General features: G+C 38.3%; 4 protein-coding genes across 4 annotated transcripts; 2 read left to right on the forward strand and 2 right to left on the reverse strand.

Moving 5' to 3' along the window:
• Positions 1–14436: 14436 nt before the first annotated feature.
• Positions 14437–15164, reverse strand: LOC108021237 (keratin-associated protein 17-1). The gene has a single exon (XM_017089846.4). It carries the CDS (start codon positions 14929–14931, stop codon positions 14530–14532), a length of 402 nt encoding a protein of 133 aa, XP_016945335.3. The 5' UTR covers positions 14932–15164; the 3' UTR covers positions 14437–14529.
• Positions 15165–16214: 1050 nt separating this feature from the next.
• LOC108021240 (uncharacterized) lies at positions 16215–16511 on the forward strand. Its single transcript, XM_017089850.4, has one exon. It carries the CDS (start codon positions 16346–16348, stop codon positions 16502–16504), a length of 159 nt encoding a protein of 52 aa, XP_016945339.1. The 5' UTR covers positions 16215–16345; the 3' UTR covers positions 16505–16511.
• Positions 16512–16528: 17 nt separating this feature from the next.
• Positions 16529–17282, forward strand: LOC108021238 (uncharacterized). The gene is made up of 2 exons (XM_017089847.3): positions 16529–16667; positions 16886–17282. Exon 2 carries the CDS (start codon positions 16908–16910, stop codon positions 17148–17150), a length of 243 nt encoding a protein of 80 aa, XP_016945336.2. The 5' UTR covers positions 16529–16667; positions 16886–16907; the 3' UTR covers positions 17151–17282.
• A 565-nt stretch (positions 17283–17847) lies between these two features.
• On the reverse strand, positions 17848–18401 carry LOC108021239 (uncharacterized). Its single transcript, XM_017089849.4, has 2 exons — positions 18246–18401; positions 17848–18188 (listed from the first exon to the last, which is right to left on the reverse strand). Exon 2 carries the CDS (start codon positions 18170–18172, stop codon positions 17984–17986), a length of 189 nt encoding a protein of 62 aa, XP_016945338.1. The 5' UTR covers positions 18173–18188; positions 18246–18401; the 3' UTR covers positions 17848–17983.
• Between the last annotated feature and the right edge of the window lie 2116 nt (positions 18402–20517).

The raw sequence follows: 20517 nt of genomic DNA on the forward strand, positions 1-20517 counted from the left end.
AGTAGTTTTAAACAAGCCTTGTCTCCAATTTAGTATAGGTTTTAAAAAATAAAGTAGTATGCTCATGTAAAATGTTTATCCCACATAAGTAGATCCCTTTAGGGATTCCACAACCTTATTTTAAACGCAGAAAAGCGAACAGAAATGAAGTCTGTGCCGTGCTCCACATTCCCGATGATATGTGCCACATTGACTAACCTCATTCCTTGGACATTAGACCTAATATTTGCAATTTTCTTGTCCCACATTCGTGGAAAGCCGCTTGTGGGTGAATCATTGTTATTGCTTGGCCCAAATGCACGTAGCGCATTAATCAGCGTAGGAATCTCCTTGTGGCTGGAACAAATTAGTTAAAAGCGAAATGCAAATGTCAAAGCGAGACAGCCGACTTGCCTAATTAGAAGCCAAGTGAAATAAAAATATTACACATACGCCATGTATGCAATTTTTCACTTTTTAATTTGCACCCCCCCACCCATGCAAATGCGGTTGTGTGTGAGTTGTATTAGTGTGTAGAGGGTAGTTGGGTGTATGGGTGTATGGGTGGCTGGGTGGTTGGCTTGAAAAGCTCGACTCTTGGCTGCATTTCAATTGACATGCCGAACGGCACGAGAGGCTAAAAAATACTGTTGCAGATGTTCTTGTTGCCGTTGTAATGCGCATTCGAAATGAGCACACGCATAAGAATTGAGGCCATACATTAATACACAGCAGTGGCGTGTGTTTAACGGTCAAAACCCCCGCCAATTTGAAAAAATATAATCACAGGATCTAAAAGCCATCAAAAATTAAAAATAAATAAATTTTTCTAATACTTTATTGTTAAAAAATGAATCGATTTTGTTAATAGACTTAATATAATATATATTTTATGTTAAATGAAAATATTTTTTAGACTAAGTAGCTCATTAAACAATGATCTCTTAGGTGCAATGTTTAATTTTTTAATTAAAATATATATTACTTTTAGTAACCCCCTTAAATGTTCCTGCGGACGCCGCTGCCACACCCACACACACGCCGAGGGCGGGGGAGCGCGAATGTTAATTTAGATGCCTCATCCAAAAACAGCAGCCAAATGCAGATTCAAATGGGCATGCAGAAGCCGCGAGTCCCAGAAGCAGGCGACCATGTCGAGCCACGCCCTCCGGGAGAATCGGGGGCCAAAACTAAAACTGCAAGCCAAGCCAACCACAGAAACCTGCCATGCAGGATGCAGAATGCAGGTCCCTACAAAAGGGCTCGACGCCGCCCCAGCTAACGCAGCTAACCCAGCGTGCCCATCGTCCTCATCAGGATCCTCATCAGCGCCAGGATTGCGGCCTGTGCGGCTGTAACTCTTTTCAAATAATAATTAACAATTTATTCCCCAAACAGAACGCACACAGCACCGTCGAGTGTGCGAATGGGTCTGTCAGCGTTAGTCATATCATTAGAGGCAACGTGTTGCTGACTTTTTGAGGCCTGCCAGGCTTGAGGGAAATCATGCCAATGATGCACTGCAAAAACTAAGGAAAAATAAGGATATGAAATTTATAAGGGACCTTTATTATTTTCTTTTAGTTTTGCAACTATCTTATAAATATATTAATTAACTCTTGCATTCAGTTGTAAAAATTCCATCAAGTGGAAAGAAGACAGTGCTTTCGTACTTTCTTTGCTTTTCTAGGCAAAACATCGTTAGATTTTCAAAATATTAAAGTTTGGGCTTATCTTAGTTAGGAGAAATTCCCCCTTGTTTCACCGATTGCCTAATCCATGATAAATTTTTTTATCGCAAAGAGAAAGAAACATAACCAATTGGTTCTAACATTCAGATGTTATTTGTTTAACTGATGAAAATCAATATAGTTTTATGATCATATCCGTTCAATCAAAAATTTTAAAAGTAAATCAGCTTACAAAAAAGATAGAGCATTATTTTATAGAGGTCCTGGCATTAGTTTCTTTTCAAGCCATCGCTGTTGACATTTTGTTCGTGGGCGCTCAGAAGTATGCAACTATATTTGTGTTTTTGCGGTTTCGCTTTTGTATTTGTGCACTGCGCACACACCAGCACACGACAACGCACACATTGACAGGCCGCCATTGAGCGGAGTCAAATGCATGTGCAGAACATTCCACGTCATGTCAAGCGGAAGTGAGTGTCTTTCATTTTGTTTGCCCCTCAGTCAGGGATCTCAGCCCTCAAAAAAGCCAGCCCCCAGAATCTCTACGACCCTTTGCCTCAATCCGCCCCCCCCCCCCCCCCCCCCCCATGCCAGGCACCCATTTTATCCTGGCGCTTACTGTTAATTAAAAATGGGAGGAAAAAAGGAGGAAAGGGGCTGGGCCTGGCAGTAACAGAAGCGCAAGTTGAACGCGTCGTATGAGTATTTTAATTAGTTTGCATAATTATGTTCGCTGCCTGGTCCTTGTGCTACCCACACACATTCACCTATAGGTCCTTGGCGGCCACAACACAAAGTTACGAATTCCTTTTCTTTCCTTCACCGCCGCCCCGAAAAACCTTTTCATCTACCGCATTTTATGAAGGTTTAACAACTTTTTGATACAAATTTGTATGTTGATGTCTGAGTCCAAGGGCATTGCATTGTACCATTCAGCTTTTGGGAACACCTGGAGAAAAGATCCCCACTTAAGCTTAAAGGCAAAATATTTAATAACCCCATGTTCTTGTATAAAAAACACCTACTAGTATAATAGAAAAATAGAAAAGGATTTCTTTAAAGCGGATCTAAATATTTATTGTCCCAGTTATAATAATTCAGTACTTGTAAATATCTTCTTAAAAATTATTATAAATAGTATTTATTTACAACATATTTGTATCTTTTATTTTAGTTTTATCTTTGTGTAGCTGCGTTTTATTCGAAACTTTATTGATGTTTGTCATATATAGTAACTCCTCCCCGCAGTTTACTTTGCCAGCAATGAAGAACTTTTATGGATTCGGTCTGGTCGGTTACTTCCTTACTTTTCAGCAGAGAATTTGCATGATGCCCTCCATAAAATGAAAGGGATTCGCCTGCTATTTTTGTAAGGCTTTATTTTTGTGCATGGTGGCATAATATTTACTTGCATCGGAGTGCTTTATGCTGATATATTTTAATTAAGGAAATTTAAAGGAATCATTAATCAGAAAGGTCTAAGTGGACTATTTATTGAGTGGTTATGATTCCACGTGTTAATAAAACCGCAAATAAACTCCCCCGTCTCCTTACTTAAAAATTAGTTATTAATGAACTCTGTTATCTTTCTCCCACCTTTTGCTCTATTAAGACTTCATAAAATGTAAATTACACCCCCTGCTTTCTGATTTTCGCTCGAAGATAAACAAATTAAGCTCACAACCCTGTCTCTTTAATCATATTTATCAAACTGCATAAAATTATAAACATTTGTTTAATCGCCCGAATGGCGTATTAAATATTTTCAATGACCCGCACACTTTGTGTTGGCAACAAATATATAGGTTTATTCATGAAAGCATATGCCCCCGGTTTACACATGACTTGTCAAAGTAGCCGGCAACAAAAACAATTAAAATATTAAACAATTGACAGCAAACACATAAAATTATTATAAACAGCAACAAACAAAATGAAAAAATATTTTATGAAATACCAAACGAATGACTGCAAAAACGTTTTGCTTTACCATTTTAGCAGTTAACATTCGCAAACAGATATAATAAGCATAATAAATGCAAGGGAAAAGGGGGACAAATAATTCGCCTGATAGGATCGAAAGGGAAAAACCGATTTGTGGACTGGGTTTTTTTTGCTTTCATGTGTGTGTGCCACATAATTAATAGGGCGTAACAAATGACAATAAAATGCCTTTGACAAATTATTCAAATGCGGCTAAAATATTCGGAAAAAACGTTTCGTAAATCCGAAATGGTAAAGACAATTATGAAATGAGTGGAAAAATAATATTTGCTCAAATTGTACACACATGCGTAGGAAAGATATGACAGTCAATGCAAGCCAATCGATAAATAACGAAATAATTCAGAACTAATTTTCATGCCAGACAGCTTTTTCCCTTTGTAGACAGCTGCATGAATATGTGAATGTACATGATTGATTAAAAAATCTTTCAAACAATGTCACGTGTTAGTTTTTCACGCTGAACCTACATTTTTCATGTAATTAGTTTTTATTAAAATTTTAATTGATTGTTTAACAAGTTTTGTGGTTGCTAATGCTTCCTTTTGCGTGTTTTAGATGACTTTTTTATTTAATTAAACAACACCACAAAGTATTTAGATGTACATCATGGAAGAACCCAACTTTATTTGTTTCATCAATTTCTTTTTCCAATATCAAAAATTCATTTGACTAAATTTGTTGGTCCTTCCATACAATAGTCAAGTTGATTGAGAACTGACAAATTGACGAAAGCACAAATACCTTGACAACGTAAGAAAATTCATTTTCCCATAGTCATATAGTCAAAAATGAACAGCTCACAAGATAAATGAAATATCGACAGTCGAAAATATATGGGAGAAAAATAGAAAAAAAATCGAGTGAGGGGCAATTGTTTTCCCTTATTTTTCGCCGCTGTCAATATTAAATTGTATTGTCATTGCAGACCGATGAAGGAGGAGGATATGCCAGGATATACGTACAAACTAGTCAGCCTCTTTGATCTTGATGACGTCGATTCCGATGATGATGATGCGGCGCAATTTCTCAATAACAATTTCAACACCATCAATTTATTGTTGTTTGTCCTTTTGTACAGTGTGGTTTTTGTTGTTCCCAGCTTGAGTTGCCATTTGTCAGATCCTTAAGGAACACAATAGAAAATTGATACATGTGCTGTAGCCTCAAATATTTGTCAGTGCTCGCGGAAAATATGTTGATTGGCAGAGAACGAGAAAATTGAACTTATATAGGAGAAACTAGCCAGAAAATGAAAACATTTTGATGAAAACAAATACTCAAAGTTACTGATTAAAAAAGGTAACCATTTTGTAGGCCAATAAAACGTACACCTTACGTGATCTTCACTCAATAATTTCCTGACTAATGAAGAGTGCCTGCCTTCCAGGCGCCAGATGCTTAAGTTTATACATATATTTAGTTGTTCATCACAAAATCCTGATTCCATCACCTTGGCACATCACGCATAAAAGGTTGCAACTTGCTTGCAGTTTGTTGCAAAGGACTGGGCGATGATGATGAAGAGGTCGACGTGCTGCGATGAACAAGAGTGTAGTTCATGAAGGATGGTGAGGGGATGGAGGAGGTCCTCCGGAGGGATGCAGGAAAAGTTGCCAGTTTCGAGTTTCACTTTCGTGCCCAAGTGATTTGCGTGAAAGTGGGCGTGTGTGTGCTACCTTGCGGTGCACATAACAGTTAAGTAATGTCTTAAAACTTCAGCCATGAACAAGGTAAAAGTACCACCCACACCGCACACACACCCACACCCCATCCAACCCACAACTTACACACAACAAATGTGCAAATTATGCAGCCTCCGGTAAAGTGCTTCAATGAGTGGGCGTGGCCTAAGCTACTTTCACCGCAAACTTTATTAGTTGGCCTCACCTTTCTGGCTTTCCATTATACGTTTTATGCATCCCGAAAAAAGTTTACCATAGCCTTCTCGGTAAAAGTTAATCAATTTTCTAGTTGGCCATCGCACAGCTTAAATATTTAATACTTGTCGCATAGTCGAGGAAAACTATCAAGAGCACTTTTTTTTTTAATTTGAACTAGGTGTAATTAGCCGTCTAAGGTGCTTCGTTTTCAGATACTTACCTTTAAAGATTTGCTATTCAGAAAAAATATTTAAAGACATACAAACATAACTTTTGACTAAGTAAAAGTTTATGATGAAAATGTAGACAAAGTTAATCCTTTTTTTGGTTCATTAAAGATAGTAAAAGAAATGCTGAAAACTATATTTTACTTTGTGACTCTTTTATGAGAGATTCTATAATGCAAAACTTAGGTAAGGACGGTAAATAAAATATTTGTACAGGCTTAGGCAAATTTAAAAAATATGTAAGTAATAGGTTTGATTAAAATACAGTTTCCCTTTATAAAAAATGAGTATCTAAGGATAAATATGGTTAAGAAGTAACTTAATTGTTTTCTTTGCCAACGAACATTCCTCAAGATCAAGAGATTCCTCTAGTTGGCCACTTTTTGATGCTCGGGCGTGCGAAAAAAGCGCAAGAAAGTCGCCAGATAGAAAAAAGGAAGCAACTTTTGCTATAAAGCGTGTCCTGTGGCAAATTCCTTGGCGCCCTACATACACATACAACCGAAAGCCGGGCATAATTGCAGTATTCTCCTTTCTTCAGCTGCCGATTTTTTGCTCCTTTTACGCGTTCCGCTTTCAACGAATTAAATGGCATGAAATTAAAAGTTACTACGAGAAATTTTTGTGCTGCATTTGCAGGAAAACGTGAGAAATTATAAGTACAAAAGCGTGGAAATAAAAAGAAAGGAAGCGCGAAAACATGCGAACCGAAAAAAAAAATATAAAAGAACTGAAGGTATAGAGTATAAAGTCCGGGAAAGAGCAAAGAAAAGTATGATAAAATATGAAAGTAAGTCTGGCCATGGAAATGGAAAATGGGAGATGGGAAATGGGAAATGGGAAACAGTTGAAAGACAACAGGCAAATCTACTTAAATATCCCAGCGAATAGTAAGCCTTTCTTTGCTGTTTCATTCTTTGTGAATTATTCGTTTGCCCCTTTTTGTGGGGGGCTGCGGCTCCCCCCTCCGTTGGGATCCCCTTTTGCGCCGCGGCTAAGTCCGTTTTGTGTTTTGTTCGTCCTGAGACCCGAGTCCTTCGTCCTTTCCCCGAACGGAACATTATGCAAGTTATTTTCGCAACCTTGTGGAAAATATGAAATCAGCGAAATATATTTATGACTTATTTTGTCCACAGGACAAAGGACCCGCCCACGAGAAAAACACAAAAACCACGAAAAGGCCAGAACAAAAGTAAATGAATGCTGGTGAAGTATGGCTAAATAAAATAAGAAGTGAAATAAATAACAGAATATATACTGGGTTTATAAGACCAAGAAGTAAAATTAGCTTAATGTTAAAAAATATAAAAGAGGTTTATTTTTCAAATATATAATTGAAGCTAAAAATAAATGTCATCCCATAAATACTTTTTGTTGTTAGCTTAACGAAGACTATATGGAATTTTTAATCAAACCCTAGATTATCTTTAACATCCACTTCAAAATTGTGTCAGCTGAAAATGGCTTCCTCTTATACGCTTTTTGGTAAACTAAACGATATCTATCCATGTTTACATACGACCTTTTTACAATGGGTTTTGACACCCTTTATAATGGGGTTAGTATAATATTTACTAGCAAATATAAAACAAATATTATATAAAATAAAACGAATGATATTAATCTTTATAGATACGTGGCATATTTATTATTACACAATTTTAGTTCTAGGAAACGTAGTTTTAAGCTGTTTTATATCCGCGTTTTCTGCAAAGGGAATCCAGATATTTCATTCCATTTTTCGTTTGTTTATTCAGTCTTTTCATGAGTGGGGTGTGTGTATATAAATTTTTTCAATCATTTACTGATAGACACCCGTTGCTGTGGTGGTGTTTTTTTTTGCTCTACTTCAGAAGCTGCCATATAGTTTAAAGTGTTGTAAATATTTGTGTTACAACACTGTTTGCAATTGGTTTGAAATTCGCTACCATTTTTTATGAAGCTTTACGCCACTTTTTTTCCACCCTTCCTAGATGGAATGATTTAGGTTTTTTCCGTAGGTTTATTTATTATTTTATAGCTGGATTGTGACGTGGATTTAGTGGGCAATATTTTGTTTAGCCCGTTAAACAAATATTTGGCGAGATGCGCGACTAAATCGTACAAAAGTAATTGCTCACGATGGCACATGGAATATTTACGAATCGAAATGTCAAGCTTAAAGTTAGTGCACTCGTAGTTTAATTTCATTGGATGCTGCGCAGCAAGAAGGAGACTCCTTCGCCCGGCCTAATTGAATTTTCACTAATCCAATAGATTAAGAAGCAGCAGCAAGAGTGGCTCCGCAGTTGCTTGTAATGCAATGCAGGAACAATAACAAAATTATGCTGGCCAACAGAAGGAGCCGCTGACAGGGCTTAGAACATCCTTAGAGATTCGCAGAATGACCTCAAAAGTGCAAGGCAAGTTGGGAAAACAGCCGACACTTCGTCCCCAAAGAAGTGGCTTAGTTTTCCCTCCTTGTTTGCTGTACTTTTTTTTCATTACACGAATTTAATTAGCTGCGAAAGAGACTCGCTTTGCCATTGCGAATTTAAATCATGCATAAATTAGCAAATTTTCCACTCTTCCGTTCACATCCGCATTTGCTTAGCCGCACTTCAGGCGCCATAACTAATTATATGTTGACATGACATTTATTTGACTTGCATAAATTAGTCAATTAGTTGATGAACCTTAATTAAGTTCTTGGCAAAGCGCTAGGCAAGGTGTTAAGCGGCGGGGCTAAAGGAATACTCAGTTTATTGAAGCCAGGAAGTACAATTCTTAGAACTCATTAATCAGAATCAAAAGACACAAGGGGTTGCAAATTATTAGTAGTGTTCTTATACCTTTAGCAAGGTACTTTATCTCTGACAAAGAAATTGTAATAATAAATATTGATTAAAAAGGAATATCTTTAAAATGGTTATTTAAGTTATTAAACTATATTACTTTACCTTGTCGCTCTGATTATTTCAACAGGACAAGTATTCACCTTTTCCACTTTATTCACAGACGAGTCAAGTCGCCACCTTGACCATATAGCAGTGCTCCTTAACCCAAAAGCTGTCAGCAGCTGAAGGAATCCTTGAAGCGCAAAAAAAGTGAGTAGGAGGTCCTGGGGAGAACTTGATGATAGTACATAGTGTGCTCACCGTACATTTTATCGCCTGCACTCAACGAAAAGGTGAATGACGATGAACGCACCAAATTTTCGACACATTGTGGCTACCATCTTTGTATGCGAGTCAGTGTGAGTGTGTCTGTGTCGAGGGCAAGTTGCACATGGCGTATACGCAATAAAAGAGCGACACTCAAACTCGTGGTCGAATGAGGGGCTTCCCCGACCCGATGCTTGTCATCATTAGATTAGAGTGCAGCAAGCCCAGCGGAAGAGAGAATGAGAGATGTCGGAGAGACTGAGAGGGAGTGTGCACTCAGAAAAATTTGGTTTAAATAAAAAAAATATAATAAATAGGAAAAGATACCTCCATAAAGATTTGTACCCTATTTAACTTGTAAGCAAACCCTTTTCAAAGAAAAAAAAAGGAATCTTATTTGAAACTATTATTTTTTTAATGATAATTGAGACAAAAAATTTAATGTTTTTGTATTTCTTTGTAACTTATATGTTTAATTTTTTTAAAATTTTATTTTAAGTGACAATAAAATTGAATATATTGAAACAATATCTAAAACATTTTTGAATACTCCTTTTACGATTTTGCGTAGAATCGATTTTAATATTTGAAAATAATTTTTGATAGTAAAAATTAGAAGAAAAAACCACAGAAATTTTATAAATACCAGAATAACATTTCTTTAAACTTTTATTTTTTTTATTTTTTCTTAAGTAGTTTTTAGAGCCCTAGTCTATAAGATAGGTTTATATGTTGGTTACCTATATATTTAAGGGTTTAAGAAATTTATTAAAATGTTCAGTAAATATCTTCATGATCGAGCAAAGATTTTTCCTAACCATATGAATTTGGTATTGAATTTTAGATTCCGTAATTAAAGTTTAATCCCCATGCTGTTTCTTGCAGTGTACGAAATTCATGCACACATCAAGGCGGAGAGACAAAAATTAAACTATGGGGCGTTGCCTTGTTAGGATGTGCGTTAAATTGTAAAACACGAGTGGGGGGGCATGCGGTGGGAAGTTTTGCAGGGCGGGGGCCGAGGGTCTGGGGTCCTACCAAAGGACTGCGCCCAGCTGGCCAGTGTTATCCTGCCTGTCATGCTGTGGCCAGTTCTCGTTTATTTTGCGTATTAGACGCTGCTATTTTGTGCTTATTGTCGCCATGCCCCTCTGTATCTATCTCCCTCTCTGTCTGTTCCTATCCCTCTCTCTCTCTCTCTCTGTCTGGCATCCATGTCCTGCCGTGTCCTGTTATTTTTCGCTTGTTTGGTTTCTTCGGTGTGCCATTGTCAGCTCATTTGTAATTTTTGGCACAACGATTTCAAATTAAGCAACCGGAAATGAGCTGACATTTTGAATTCTGTTTCGCTCGCATTCGGTAGCTGGCAGCTTAACGGCACTTTTGCGATTATTCGTCAGGATCTGGATCCTGGATAGGGATCGGGATCCATAGGGGCCATCATCGTTATCCTTTGCGAACACCGAGCACCCCCAGTTCTGCCTTTCAACTTGTCTTGTCTATTATGACAATATTAATATTTACATTTTACAGTTATTGTCTAGCCAGCGCATTTCCCACACAGTATATATGCATCATATATATATATATATATATATACCAATTCATGTTCACATGTATCCTTTCTGTTTTGTTTGCCACCACTACTGCTTGTCATGTTTGCTGCCTCGTATGCATTTGGTATTTTCTTGTTTATTGCTTTATGTTTCAACCGCTGCTGTTCTTCAGCTAGCTCCCCCATCCCATGGATATCTCCATGGATACTGCATCTTGTCAATATGGTTTCCATTCTGCATGTTGTGCATTAGTTCCGTTCGTTGTTGACCACTTTGGTCGCTGTCTCCTAGGGTTCACGCTTTAGTTTCTCCTTCTCAGGAATGCTGAATTTCAACGTAAGTCTATGCTTATTTAATGCGGAGTTGATGTTTAAAAAAGTCATAAATTGGCTTTTCCATAAATTCCTAACCCTTTTAATTTTTTAAACAAATTAAAATGGTATTTAAAAAGCATTTGCATATTTGTTGATCTATTTTTATTTTTTCAACAAATTATAATGGAATTTTCTAGACAGTGAATAGATAATTGGGCTATTAATAGAAGATGTGCAATCTAATACATATTACAAAAGTTTAAGAAAATTAATTTAAGTAACCTATTATATTTTTTATTACACTATTTTATGGATTATTTTTAGTTTTAATATAATTGGGTAATTTCCAGACGGTGAATAGATAATTTTGTTTTTAATAGGAGCTCTGAAATTTAATACATTCGAATATTTTATGGATATGTTATAGATTATTTTTAGTTTTAATATAATTGGGTAATTTCTAGACGGTGAATAGATAATTGTGTTTTTAATAGGAGCTCTGCAATTTAATGCATATCATTTAAGCTTAAGAAAATTAATTTAAGTTGTTTAATATATTTTGTATATGAAAGGTTCCTAGGTATGTTTTGAAGTAAAATATCCTTTAGATTGGAATAACATTGCTCGGATAACATGATCCAAACACATTCTTTTAAGTTCTCTGTTAGGGGTAAAAATCCCTTGCAATCCCTGTTAACCGAAAACAACCCACTTTTCGAATTTGAAAGCTTTCATGTCAACAGGAAATTTAAAAAGGGTCTCTCTCCGCTCCGGGCTGTATCCTTTCCGTAGCTCTCTGTAAAATCCCCGGCCAAAACAAGGACTTCGGCTCGGGTTTCGTCAAGTGCCGAGGCCTCTTTTAGCCTCTTCTCTGGCTGCCAGGACACGATTACATCCGAATTCCTTCGATTCCAGCTTCTATTTAACAGCATCGGCATCGGGTCCTTCAGCAGCGGCTGCTGTTGTTGGGATTCCGATTCCGTCGAGGGCCGACAGCTTCCTGCCGCTGATGCTTCAGTTACGTTGATAATGTCAAATCGTTTGGTTCGCTCTGCTGTCGCCCCATTTCGCTGCCCCCGAGTACAACCACAACAAAGTTGCCAAATACGAGGGCCAACGAGGCAATAAATTTAAATTAAATCCCCATCACAACAAAGTATAAACAACAGCCTAACAAGACATCAAAAAATAAAAAAATATTTCGAGAATTGCAAAGGAAATAGCATCCCGGTGGACAAAACAAATGCCGGCTAAAAAAGTGTCAGAATTTGTGAAAATTAATATTTCACCAGAGATTTGAGTGCCCTGCCAAAACAAAGAAAAAAGCAGAACTGAAAACAGGACAAACTTTTCATTTTGCCAAAAAGTTTTATTTGTACGCGAAAATTATGAAAAATATGTGAGAAATGTGCAAAATCCACGAGAAAATACTCTACTAGGGAGCGAAGAGCATAGGTCAAGCCCTATCCTCCAGTGCGGGATATATTCTGGTCGGTCTTGAAATCCCCTGACATTGCGCTTTCAGTGAACCCAGTAAACCGCCCACCGCCCACCTAGTGCCGTGTGTATGTGCGGAAGAAAGAGCAATGTGAGTGTGTGAGAAAAGCCGTGTAACGTGCTAAAATAAGTTAATTTATTGCCGGCACAACAACAATCACAACGCACACAAAGACAACAACTGCCGGCAGTCATAACATTTGCCTTGCTCACCAGTTACGAAAGGTGAGTTACTTTCGGTTGAGAGTTCCGACTGGGTGATGATGATATCTATATCTGTATCTGTGTCTGTGATTTTACTTCGCAATTTTACTGGGGGCCCTAAAACAGAATATATTGCTTCAAGAATTTTTGCACATGCGAGAGTATTTTTCGAATAAAATAGTTTGTTTGTGTCTATCGATAGTCTCTGATTAAACCTAAAACAGCTATTTGCTTTGTGACAAGCAGCTTGGTAAACTAGCAGTAGAAATGAAAATTGTTAGTTGGTTTTCAAATTTCTGTATTAGAGCATTTTAAATCCTTTTACATGTACCAAAAATATTTACTCTTCAACCAATGTAAGTTTTCTTTACCAACTACTCATATATATGATTATTAGACTAACAAAGAAATGAGCATACAGACAATTTAGTTGGATTTAAATATGTATAAAATGTGTTACAAAATAATTAAAATAAAATTCTTCATCTGTACACTTTTTGTCCTCATGATAAACTATAGGTAGGTTTTACGGTGGTGCGTACATCAATACAAATTTTACCCAAGCCCCCGATAATCCCTGAATTTTCTTTCTTATTTACGTTTACATAGGAATGTGGATTTCAGTAGGATAGTAAGTTGAATGGAGGAAAAGTTTAACCTACTGGATTTATTTATTGTTTTTCAATTAAAAATCAAAAACGCATTCAAATGCTTATAAATAATAATTTAAAATGTTTAATAGTGAAGGACTTGGGTTAATATTTCATACTGTTGTATTCTGGATTAACGATTATTTAATTTACTTTGACGATCCATGTCATCTAATGTATGTTAAGATAGATAGATGCGTATGTAAGGTCATTAACCAGTAACAAAACATTTTCTCTATGTTGCCTTAACATTTTTAAGCAAAGACTGTTAGTTAAAGTTAGTTTAAAAATCAAGCATAGTTTTCAATCTAAAGGATATATCGGCATTCAAAATAATTTCGTTAGCAGTAAAACTAACTTTGCACCTTTCCAAGACATTTTCGATTTATGTCAATGAAACGAAAGAATAAGCTTTAACTAAAAACAGAGGAAAGCCTTTTAAATATTTTCAAATTTATTATAAATATAATTTATCCAGAGGAGGCTCTGAGAAAAATAATGGAATGAAATAACATAATTAATTGAATAAATATCTACTTTATTTAACAAAGCTTGCTTTCAGTGTAAATTAAATTTGTATACTATTATCTCTGGTTTCTATTAAAATATCTTTGATGGTTATGATCGCAAATACAAATACATGCCGGTCGGATTTAGACCATAAATCTGTGTGGTTTTCTGTTCAATACCCCAAACTCGTTTCATACCTGACTAATTCGTTATTTTGTGAACCAAATAAAATGGGGGCTTAATTAAAAAACTAATTTATGGTGAGAAGTGCCTCAATTTGTTTCCAGCTACGGCAGTTTTCAAACCAAAATATTTTGTTGGCTCTTTTCCGCGAAACGTTGTCAAAAAGTTGTTTCAATTGACCTGTCTTCGCTATTCAAGCGTGGCTAAAAAATACAACCGAATGGCTGAACAAAAACTGTCAGATCCATGACCTACATAAGTACGTCGTGTAACCAAATAGATTGGAAGGTTTTCACACGCATATTTTGTTTTTGCCGAGGTTTTTTTTTATTTCACCACCGCCCCCGCATTCCCATCGTATGCAAAACCAAAACAAGCAGCTTTCAGATTTTACCCATTTTTCCATTGTTTTTCTAGCCTCTCCAATGGCAACTTTTCCCTGTCCATTTCCTTTTTTCCGATTTTTTTTGCGGGGTAGCTAACAAAAGTTCGAATGTTAAATGATTTTCATGGCGCAAACTTTGCCAACCCTGAAACTGGACCTCGGTCATTTGTTAGCCTGTCAGAAAGGCAAAAAAAAAAAAACAACAAAATCCACAAATAACTCTGGCTGACGCGTGAATTTATTGCATTCACAAGTATGAAAAGTTCCATCAAAAGTGCAACAACAGGGTAACACAGGGTACTACTAGTACAGGGGTCCGAAACAGCCCCACTCCCAGCAATTTTGGCATTTGTTCGGCACATAATAGAAGGGCGGGGCACAGGAGCCGTTGCATCCGCAGTTGCAGGTGCACTTCATGCAGGGCAGCAGGGGACCCACGGGTCCGCAGGTCAGGCGGTACGAGACCACAGCACAGGGCGGTGGGCCGCAGCATCCGCCGCAGGATGCGCCGCAGGATCCTCCGCAGGAACCACTGCAGCATCCACCACCACATCCACCTCCACATCCACTTCCGCATCCAGATCCGCATCCACCTCCGCATCCAGATCTGCAGCCAGATCCGCAGCAACCTCCTCCTCCGTAGGGTTTACAACCGGACACGCAGGGTCCACACGGCGTCCGACATCTTGGCGCCGCACAACTCATCCCAGAAAATACTTAGTTCCTTGCCACCTGTTACCAAATACTTGCCGCTAAAAAAAGTGCTAAATACTCCGGGGCAATGATGGTTGACCGCTCACAGCTCCAGGCGCCTATTTAGCACCTTTTTTGTCCGCCTATAGTTGCAAAGCCACTTGGAAAATTTAGCAATTATTGTTGAATAAAAACTCTTGCAGTTTCGTTGAGTATTTCTAAAAAAAAATGGCATGTAGGGCAAGGATATGGGTATAGTTCCCTTACATTTTCTTTATTAATCATTCACTCCTGCTGTTGTTATTAATTAAATCTATATATTTTATTGTAAGGGCTCACATTTTATTTAATCTATCTAAAACTATTTTAAGAATGTCTCTAACTGCTAGCTCAACTCATTTAATACCCCACCTAATTTCCAGAGAAACAATTACATTAGTCATGAAATTATATTTGTCTTGTGGTCACATTTTAAATCCCACATATGTCGGCTAAGAATAACCAAGCGGAACCTCCACCCTCTGGCGCATCTGTTCTCCTCCGAGTGCTATTTGCACAGTTGACCATGCGTGGGTTTGTCCATTAGATCCTCTCATCCGGACACGCCCCCTTTTCAGACCCTCTGGTCCGTCGGGGGCTAATGTAATTGATTGTCTCCGCCCGGTTGAATCGGAGGTGGAATGCAGTATCGTGGAGAGGAGCGACAAAAAGTTTCATCACGCTTCGTTATCCGCCGAATAGATATTTGCATGTCCAACTGTGCAGTTGAAAATGTCTAGTAGAATTAATGGAATTGTGGGATTATATCACTAAGAGGCTCACTTTGAATATAGTAAATAAATAGGTTCAGTTAATAAAATGGTAGGACTTTTTATTGTATTAAGATACCATTACTAAATATAAATATTGGGTCACAGATATTAATCTTAAGTTTTTAGATAGTTTACAAAAACCAGGGATTTGTGAGATAAGGCAGAAAAACTAACTTAAACTTGTTTTCAGAAAATCAATGTACAATTATTGTAATAATATTCATATCTCAAATCTAATAATATTCTTAGGGAATCATTGTGAAATTCTTCCAAAAATATTCATCTTTAAGGTACTCTTAGTTAAGTTCAGTTATTTCCCACTTGCATTCCATGGTACCACCCATTTTCCGATTTCGATTTAGCCAGCTTCCTTTTTAGGCCAGATTTTCGAAGCGTAGGAAGCCCCGAGGGTGGCTTTGATGAGATTGTCAACAGCTGCCAGAGCGAAAAATCGCCTTTGGTCCCCCGTTCAGCCAGTCAACTTCAGTTCGTTTCCCACTTCGGTACCAAACACTCGATTTTGTGTCCGCTCCATCGGCAATTACTTACCCAAAAAAAATCGGAAAAAAATAGACAAAGGGGAGTACAAATTTGAAAACCCAAAGCAAGTCAAGATGTGTGGTGGCTGGGCCTGTTGTTCCTATAACCTCGCCTGTTGCAATCCGCGCCTGTCAACCCTGCGATTCACAGGGCGCTGTTTCGCACCCACGCCCTGCGGTCCAGGTGATGACTGCTCCGTCTACGGCTGCTGCGGCGGCTGCTGCGGCTGCTAGGTCAACTCCTCCGGGCTGGAGTGGTCACAGAATCGAGTGGAGGGGTTCTACTTTCCCAAAGTAGGCCCTGAAAAATTCAGCCTGTCAGCCAAGAAACATAAACCATTCAGTCCTTGTCCAATCGTTGTCGGAACAACATCTAACACCTAACATTTCCAGCGGGGTAAGTTTTTATTTTATTTTAGAAAAGTATTTTCACTCCTTACTCCTTCTATTAACGATAGCCCTTCCAAATTACCAATGGTCTCCATGCATATAACATTTACATTAAAATTAAATATATTTCGTTAATAGCTGGTATTATTATTATTGCAACAGCTTAAAGGAATACCTAGTACTTAGTTTCCACTTTAGTTTTAATTATAATACTATACCCCATAGTTCCTCCTGTCATATCCTAACCATGTGCGGTGGCTGGGCCTGTGCCTCCTACGATCTGGCCTGCAACAATCCACCTCTGTCCACCGTGCGTTTCACCGGCCGAGACTTTATACCCACACCCTGCGGTCCCTGCGATAAGTGTTATGTCCTTGATACGAGCCGCAAGAAGAACACCAACAACTGCTACGTACCACACATCCTGTCTCCGCTCGATGCCCAACTGTGTACGCAGGATGGTAGTCGGAAAAAAAAGGAGATGAAGTAATAAGGGAATAGTTAAATCATAAGTGCTAATTTGCAATTCGAGATTATATCCCATTCGATAAGTGACGTTAAAAGCAGCAGGACACAAAAAAAAATTGGAAAGATGGACTGAATAAAATATAAACTGGTCAAGATAAAGATAAAGTTTTACTTGGGAGGGATCATTGGCGGATCCATAATTTAGTTGGGGACATGAACAAAATGCGTTGAGCTAAACTTTTGAATAAAATACATTTTACATGTTCCCCGGTGAATCCGAGCATGGGTGTGATAGATATCTTCCGCAGTCTTTGGTAGTAATAGCCCGCAAGGCTAGACAATTTTTTTACATTTGCTATCATTTCTAGCAGTGTCCAAAAAATATTTTGAATTTCATTTTCCAATATGCCAATTTATACACCTTTTGCGAATAGGAATCACTGGTCAACTTTTACTCGGGTGGGATAGAATATTTCCTACATAGCCTTTGGTAGCTTGTTTAAAAATTTGCAACAAGCAATTTCTATCAGGGACCAAAGAAGATTTCCAATTTTTTATATACTAAATTTTTTTTTTAATTCTTATTTTATGCATTTGTTGCGATTTGATTTGATTTGATTTATAAATGATCAATTTCGCTCCCTGGTTTCTTTTTTTCCCAGAATAAGGTCTGTAGCACCTCTTTCCAAATTATAAACCCGAATATTACATCTCCTTGCTAACTTTTTGAGTACACTAATTTATTGATTTGCTTTAACCTTTGTATATAAGGTAGCAAGGCTCAAACCAAAAGAACAAAAAAATTCCACATCCTTCTGCGTTGTGTTTGCTGGACTCGACCGATCCCCGGGGTCTTCAGTAGAAGGGTCCGAAGCATCCCCACTCGCCGGCGCAACAGCACCTGTTTGGAGGACAAGTCCAGGGACCACAGGGCGGATTGGGGCCGCAACAGCAGTTGTTGTAGTTCATGGCCGGCAAAGCGGGGCCTACGGGTCCGTAGGCCAAGGCGTAGGATACAGATCCACAGGCTCCTTGGCAACACATTTTTTGAGTGGGTTAACTACACGGAAAATTTATAAAAATAAAAATAAATCCCATTAAAGTAAGCACAACTCACAGTTCGGTTCTGTCCAAAAGATTCGCGTAAGAAAATATTTCCAATTTTATTTAAAACACGGAATTTTTTCGGACTTTTGGTTTATGTACTGGTGAAGGCGTACGAGCTGTTTACGAAACAAGTGACTAGACTGGAATGGACTGACTTCGGAAAGGGGAGCACGAGCCCAGGGAATTCCTTCTCAGGGCCCACTTGATGTGGAGAAATTTAAAACCAACCAGAAAGGCAGAAATAAAATCAAAGTGGGCTAGAGAAACTGCCTTAAAAATCGATCAAAGTCAAGTTGTTGTTGATGTTGCTCTCCTCCTGGCGAAGCTCACAAATTTCACACATCAATGATTTAACATTGGAGCGACAAATAAAAAAAAATTGAATTTCTCTAACGACAAAACAGCAGCGCAACAGATTCGCCCCTCTGGCAAAAATAAGAAATCATTGAAACATGTCTAAAAAAAAAGAAAAAACGGATAATAACACCAGCAAAATGTAGGAGATGGGTGAAAAGATGCCGAAAGGATTTTGCACAGGACCCGCTCTAAACTGGGGCAACGGCGATGTCGAGGCAGACACGAAAGTCTATTAGACTCAACGAAGCAGCCTTAACGTTATTTTCCAGCTTCCTTCGCTTTTTCGGGGGGTTAATGTAAGGGCATGTGTGTGCGGGACAGGATATAGGTTATATAGGATACAGGACCTCGTGTGCGTCTGCGGGCGTTGTGATTCACAAAAGCTGACAAGCTCATCGATCCCTGAACATTAGCTAAACATAAATTACACAGATGACTGCACAACAATTGAGGCGTTTATTATAATGTGTGTTCACACTTGAGGCTTTCAAAAGATGCACTCACAGCGTGAATAGGGCGACCTGGGCGAGAATGGATAGCAAAATGAAGGAAGGTTTAAATTTGCTTAAATGGAGTATTAAATCGATTACCAAATGGATTGAATTTTGGTTAACGGCAATTGTTTTTGCTGCAGATTTTCTGAAGCCGAGGATTCACAACCGATAAAATATTTAGAGACTTAAAATATAGAATAAACCTTTATTTAATCTAATAGATAATTCTATAGATATTTATTTTAACTGGCCCTAACCCTAAAAGTCCCTACTCTTTATATTGACAATGAATCTTCTGCTGTTTGGCCTTCTATTTGGGCCCATAATTTATTCATTCAACTTCTTTAAAAAGCCATTTACATCGATTTACCTAACAACCCGCTGTCGAAGAAAGAAAAAACCACAGACCTCCCAGACAGTTGAAAACTATTGCGCAGCTTATTTCTATGTAGGGGCAAAAAAGGAAACTCAGCCTGGAGACTGCAATTGAGGTTCTCCACCTTTCCCAGAACCCAGAAAACCCAACACCCCACTTAAGATAATCTCATTGGTAGCATGCCAAAAACTTAACCCCCCCTCACAAACCTTACCACACAGCGTATAAAAATGTCACCACAAGGGAAAAAAAAGGAAACACCAAGAAAAGAAAAACAGCAGGGTAAACAAGAGGGGCTTCAACTAAAAAGGTATTTCCTTTTAAATCAAATACAAAAATTTCTGCTGGGATTCCGATGCCACTGCCTCTTGGCCGCCCCGCTCCATTTTCTCTCTTCTTTTTTTTGGTCCAAGTGGACACGATGGGCACTTCATTTCACTCCAAAAACATATTGAGCCGGGCCACTTGAGTGTGCGCCAAGAGATAAGCGCAATTATATGGCTTCCACTCCCTGAATCCGGACATAAATGGGGGACCGCAGAGACCTCGGGACTTCGGACCTCGGACATCGGACCTCGGACAACCGCCCAGAGTAAACTGTATAAATTAGGTAAAAAGAGAACTTAACGTTACTTATGTGACACGGCCTTCATTGAGACAAATGTGGGGTCTTTAAGTGCATGGTGTTTTTGCCTTTCGAGCGCTTTAAATTTGTTTCCCACGGATACATGGATACATGGATACGGGGATATGGAAAAAGGTATACAAAAGATGATGTGAAATTCGCCTGAACTCTGGCATCTCACATTTTGTCCCTGGTCAAGTGTTCGTTATGGGCAATTTCTGCTCAAACTGCTTTCTGGGTGCTTTTGTTTTACTTTCTTGTTTTTTGCTGACCGCATGCTGAGTGCGGCTCTTCTATTTTGTGTGCGCCTCCATCTGAAGTGCCTTTGTGGCCGATCTCAAAAGAGCCAACTTGTCAAGCATCGGTTTTCGGGGAAACGCTCACAAGTGACCATTGAAAAGTTTACACTACGAAGTTGTCAATATGTAGG

Source organism: Drosophila suzukii, chromosome 2L, assembly GCF_043229965.1.
Source record: "Drosophila suzukii chromosome 2L, CBGP_Dsuzu_IsoJpt1.0, whole genome shotgun sequence".
Taxonomy (NCBI): Eukaryota; Metazoa; Arthropoda; class Insecta; order Diptera; family Drosophilidae; genus Drosophila; species Drosophila suzukii.

What these genes read in the sequence shown, in the direction of transcription:
- LOC108021240 (XM_017089850.4), top strand. Translation starts at nt 16,346, where the DNA reads ATGTGTGGTGGCTGGGCCTGTTGTTCCTATAACCTCGCCTGTTGCAAT.
- LOC108021239 (XM_017089849.4), bottom strand. Translation starts at nt 18,172, where the DNA reads ATGTGTTGCCAAGGAGCCTGTGGATCTGTATCCTACGCCTTGGCCTAC.
- LOC108021237 (XM_017089846.4), bottom strand. Translation starts at nt 14,931, where the DNA reads ATGAGTTGTGCGGCGCCAAGATGTCGGACGCCGTGTGGACCCTGCGTG.
- LOC108021238 (XM_017089847.3), top strand. Translation starts at nt 16,908, where the DNA reads ATGTGCGGTGGCTGGGCCTGTGCCTCCTACGATCTGGCCTGCAACAAT.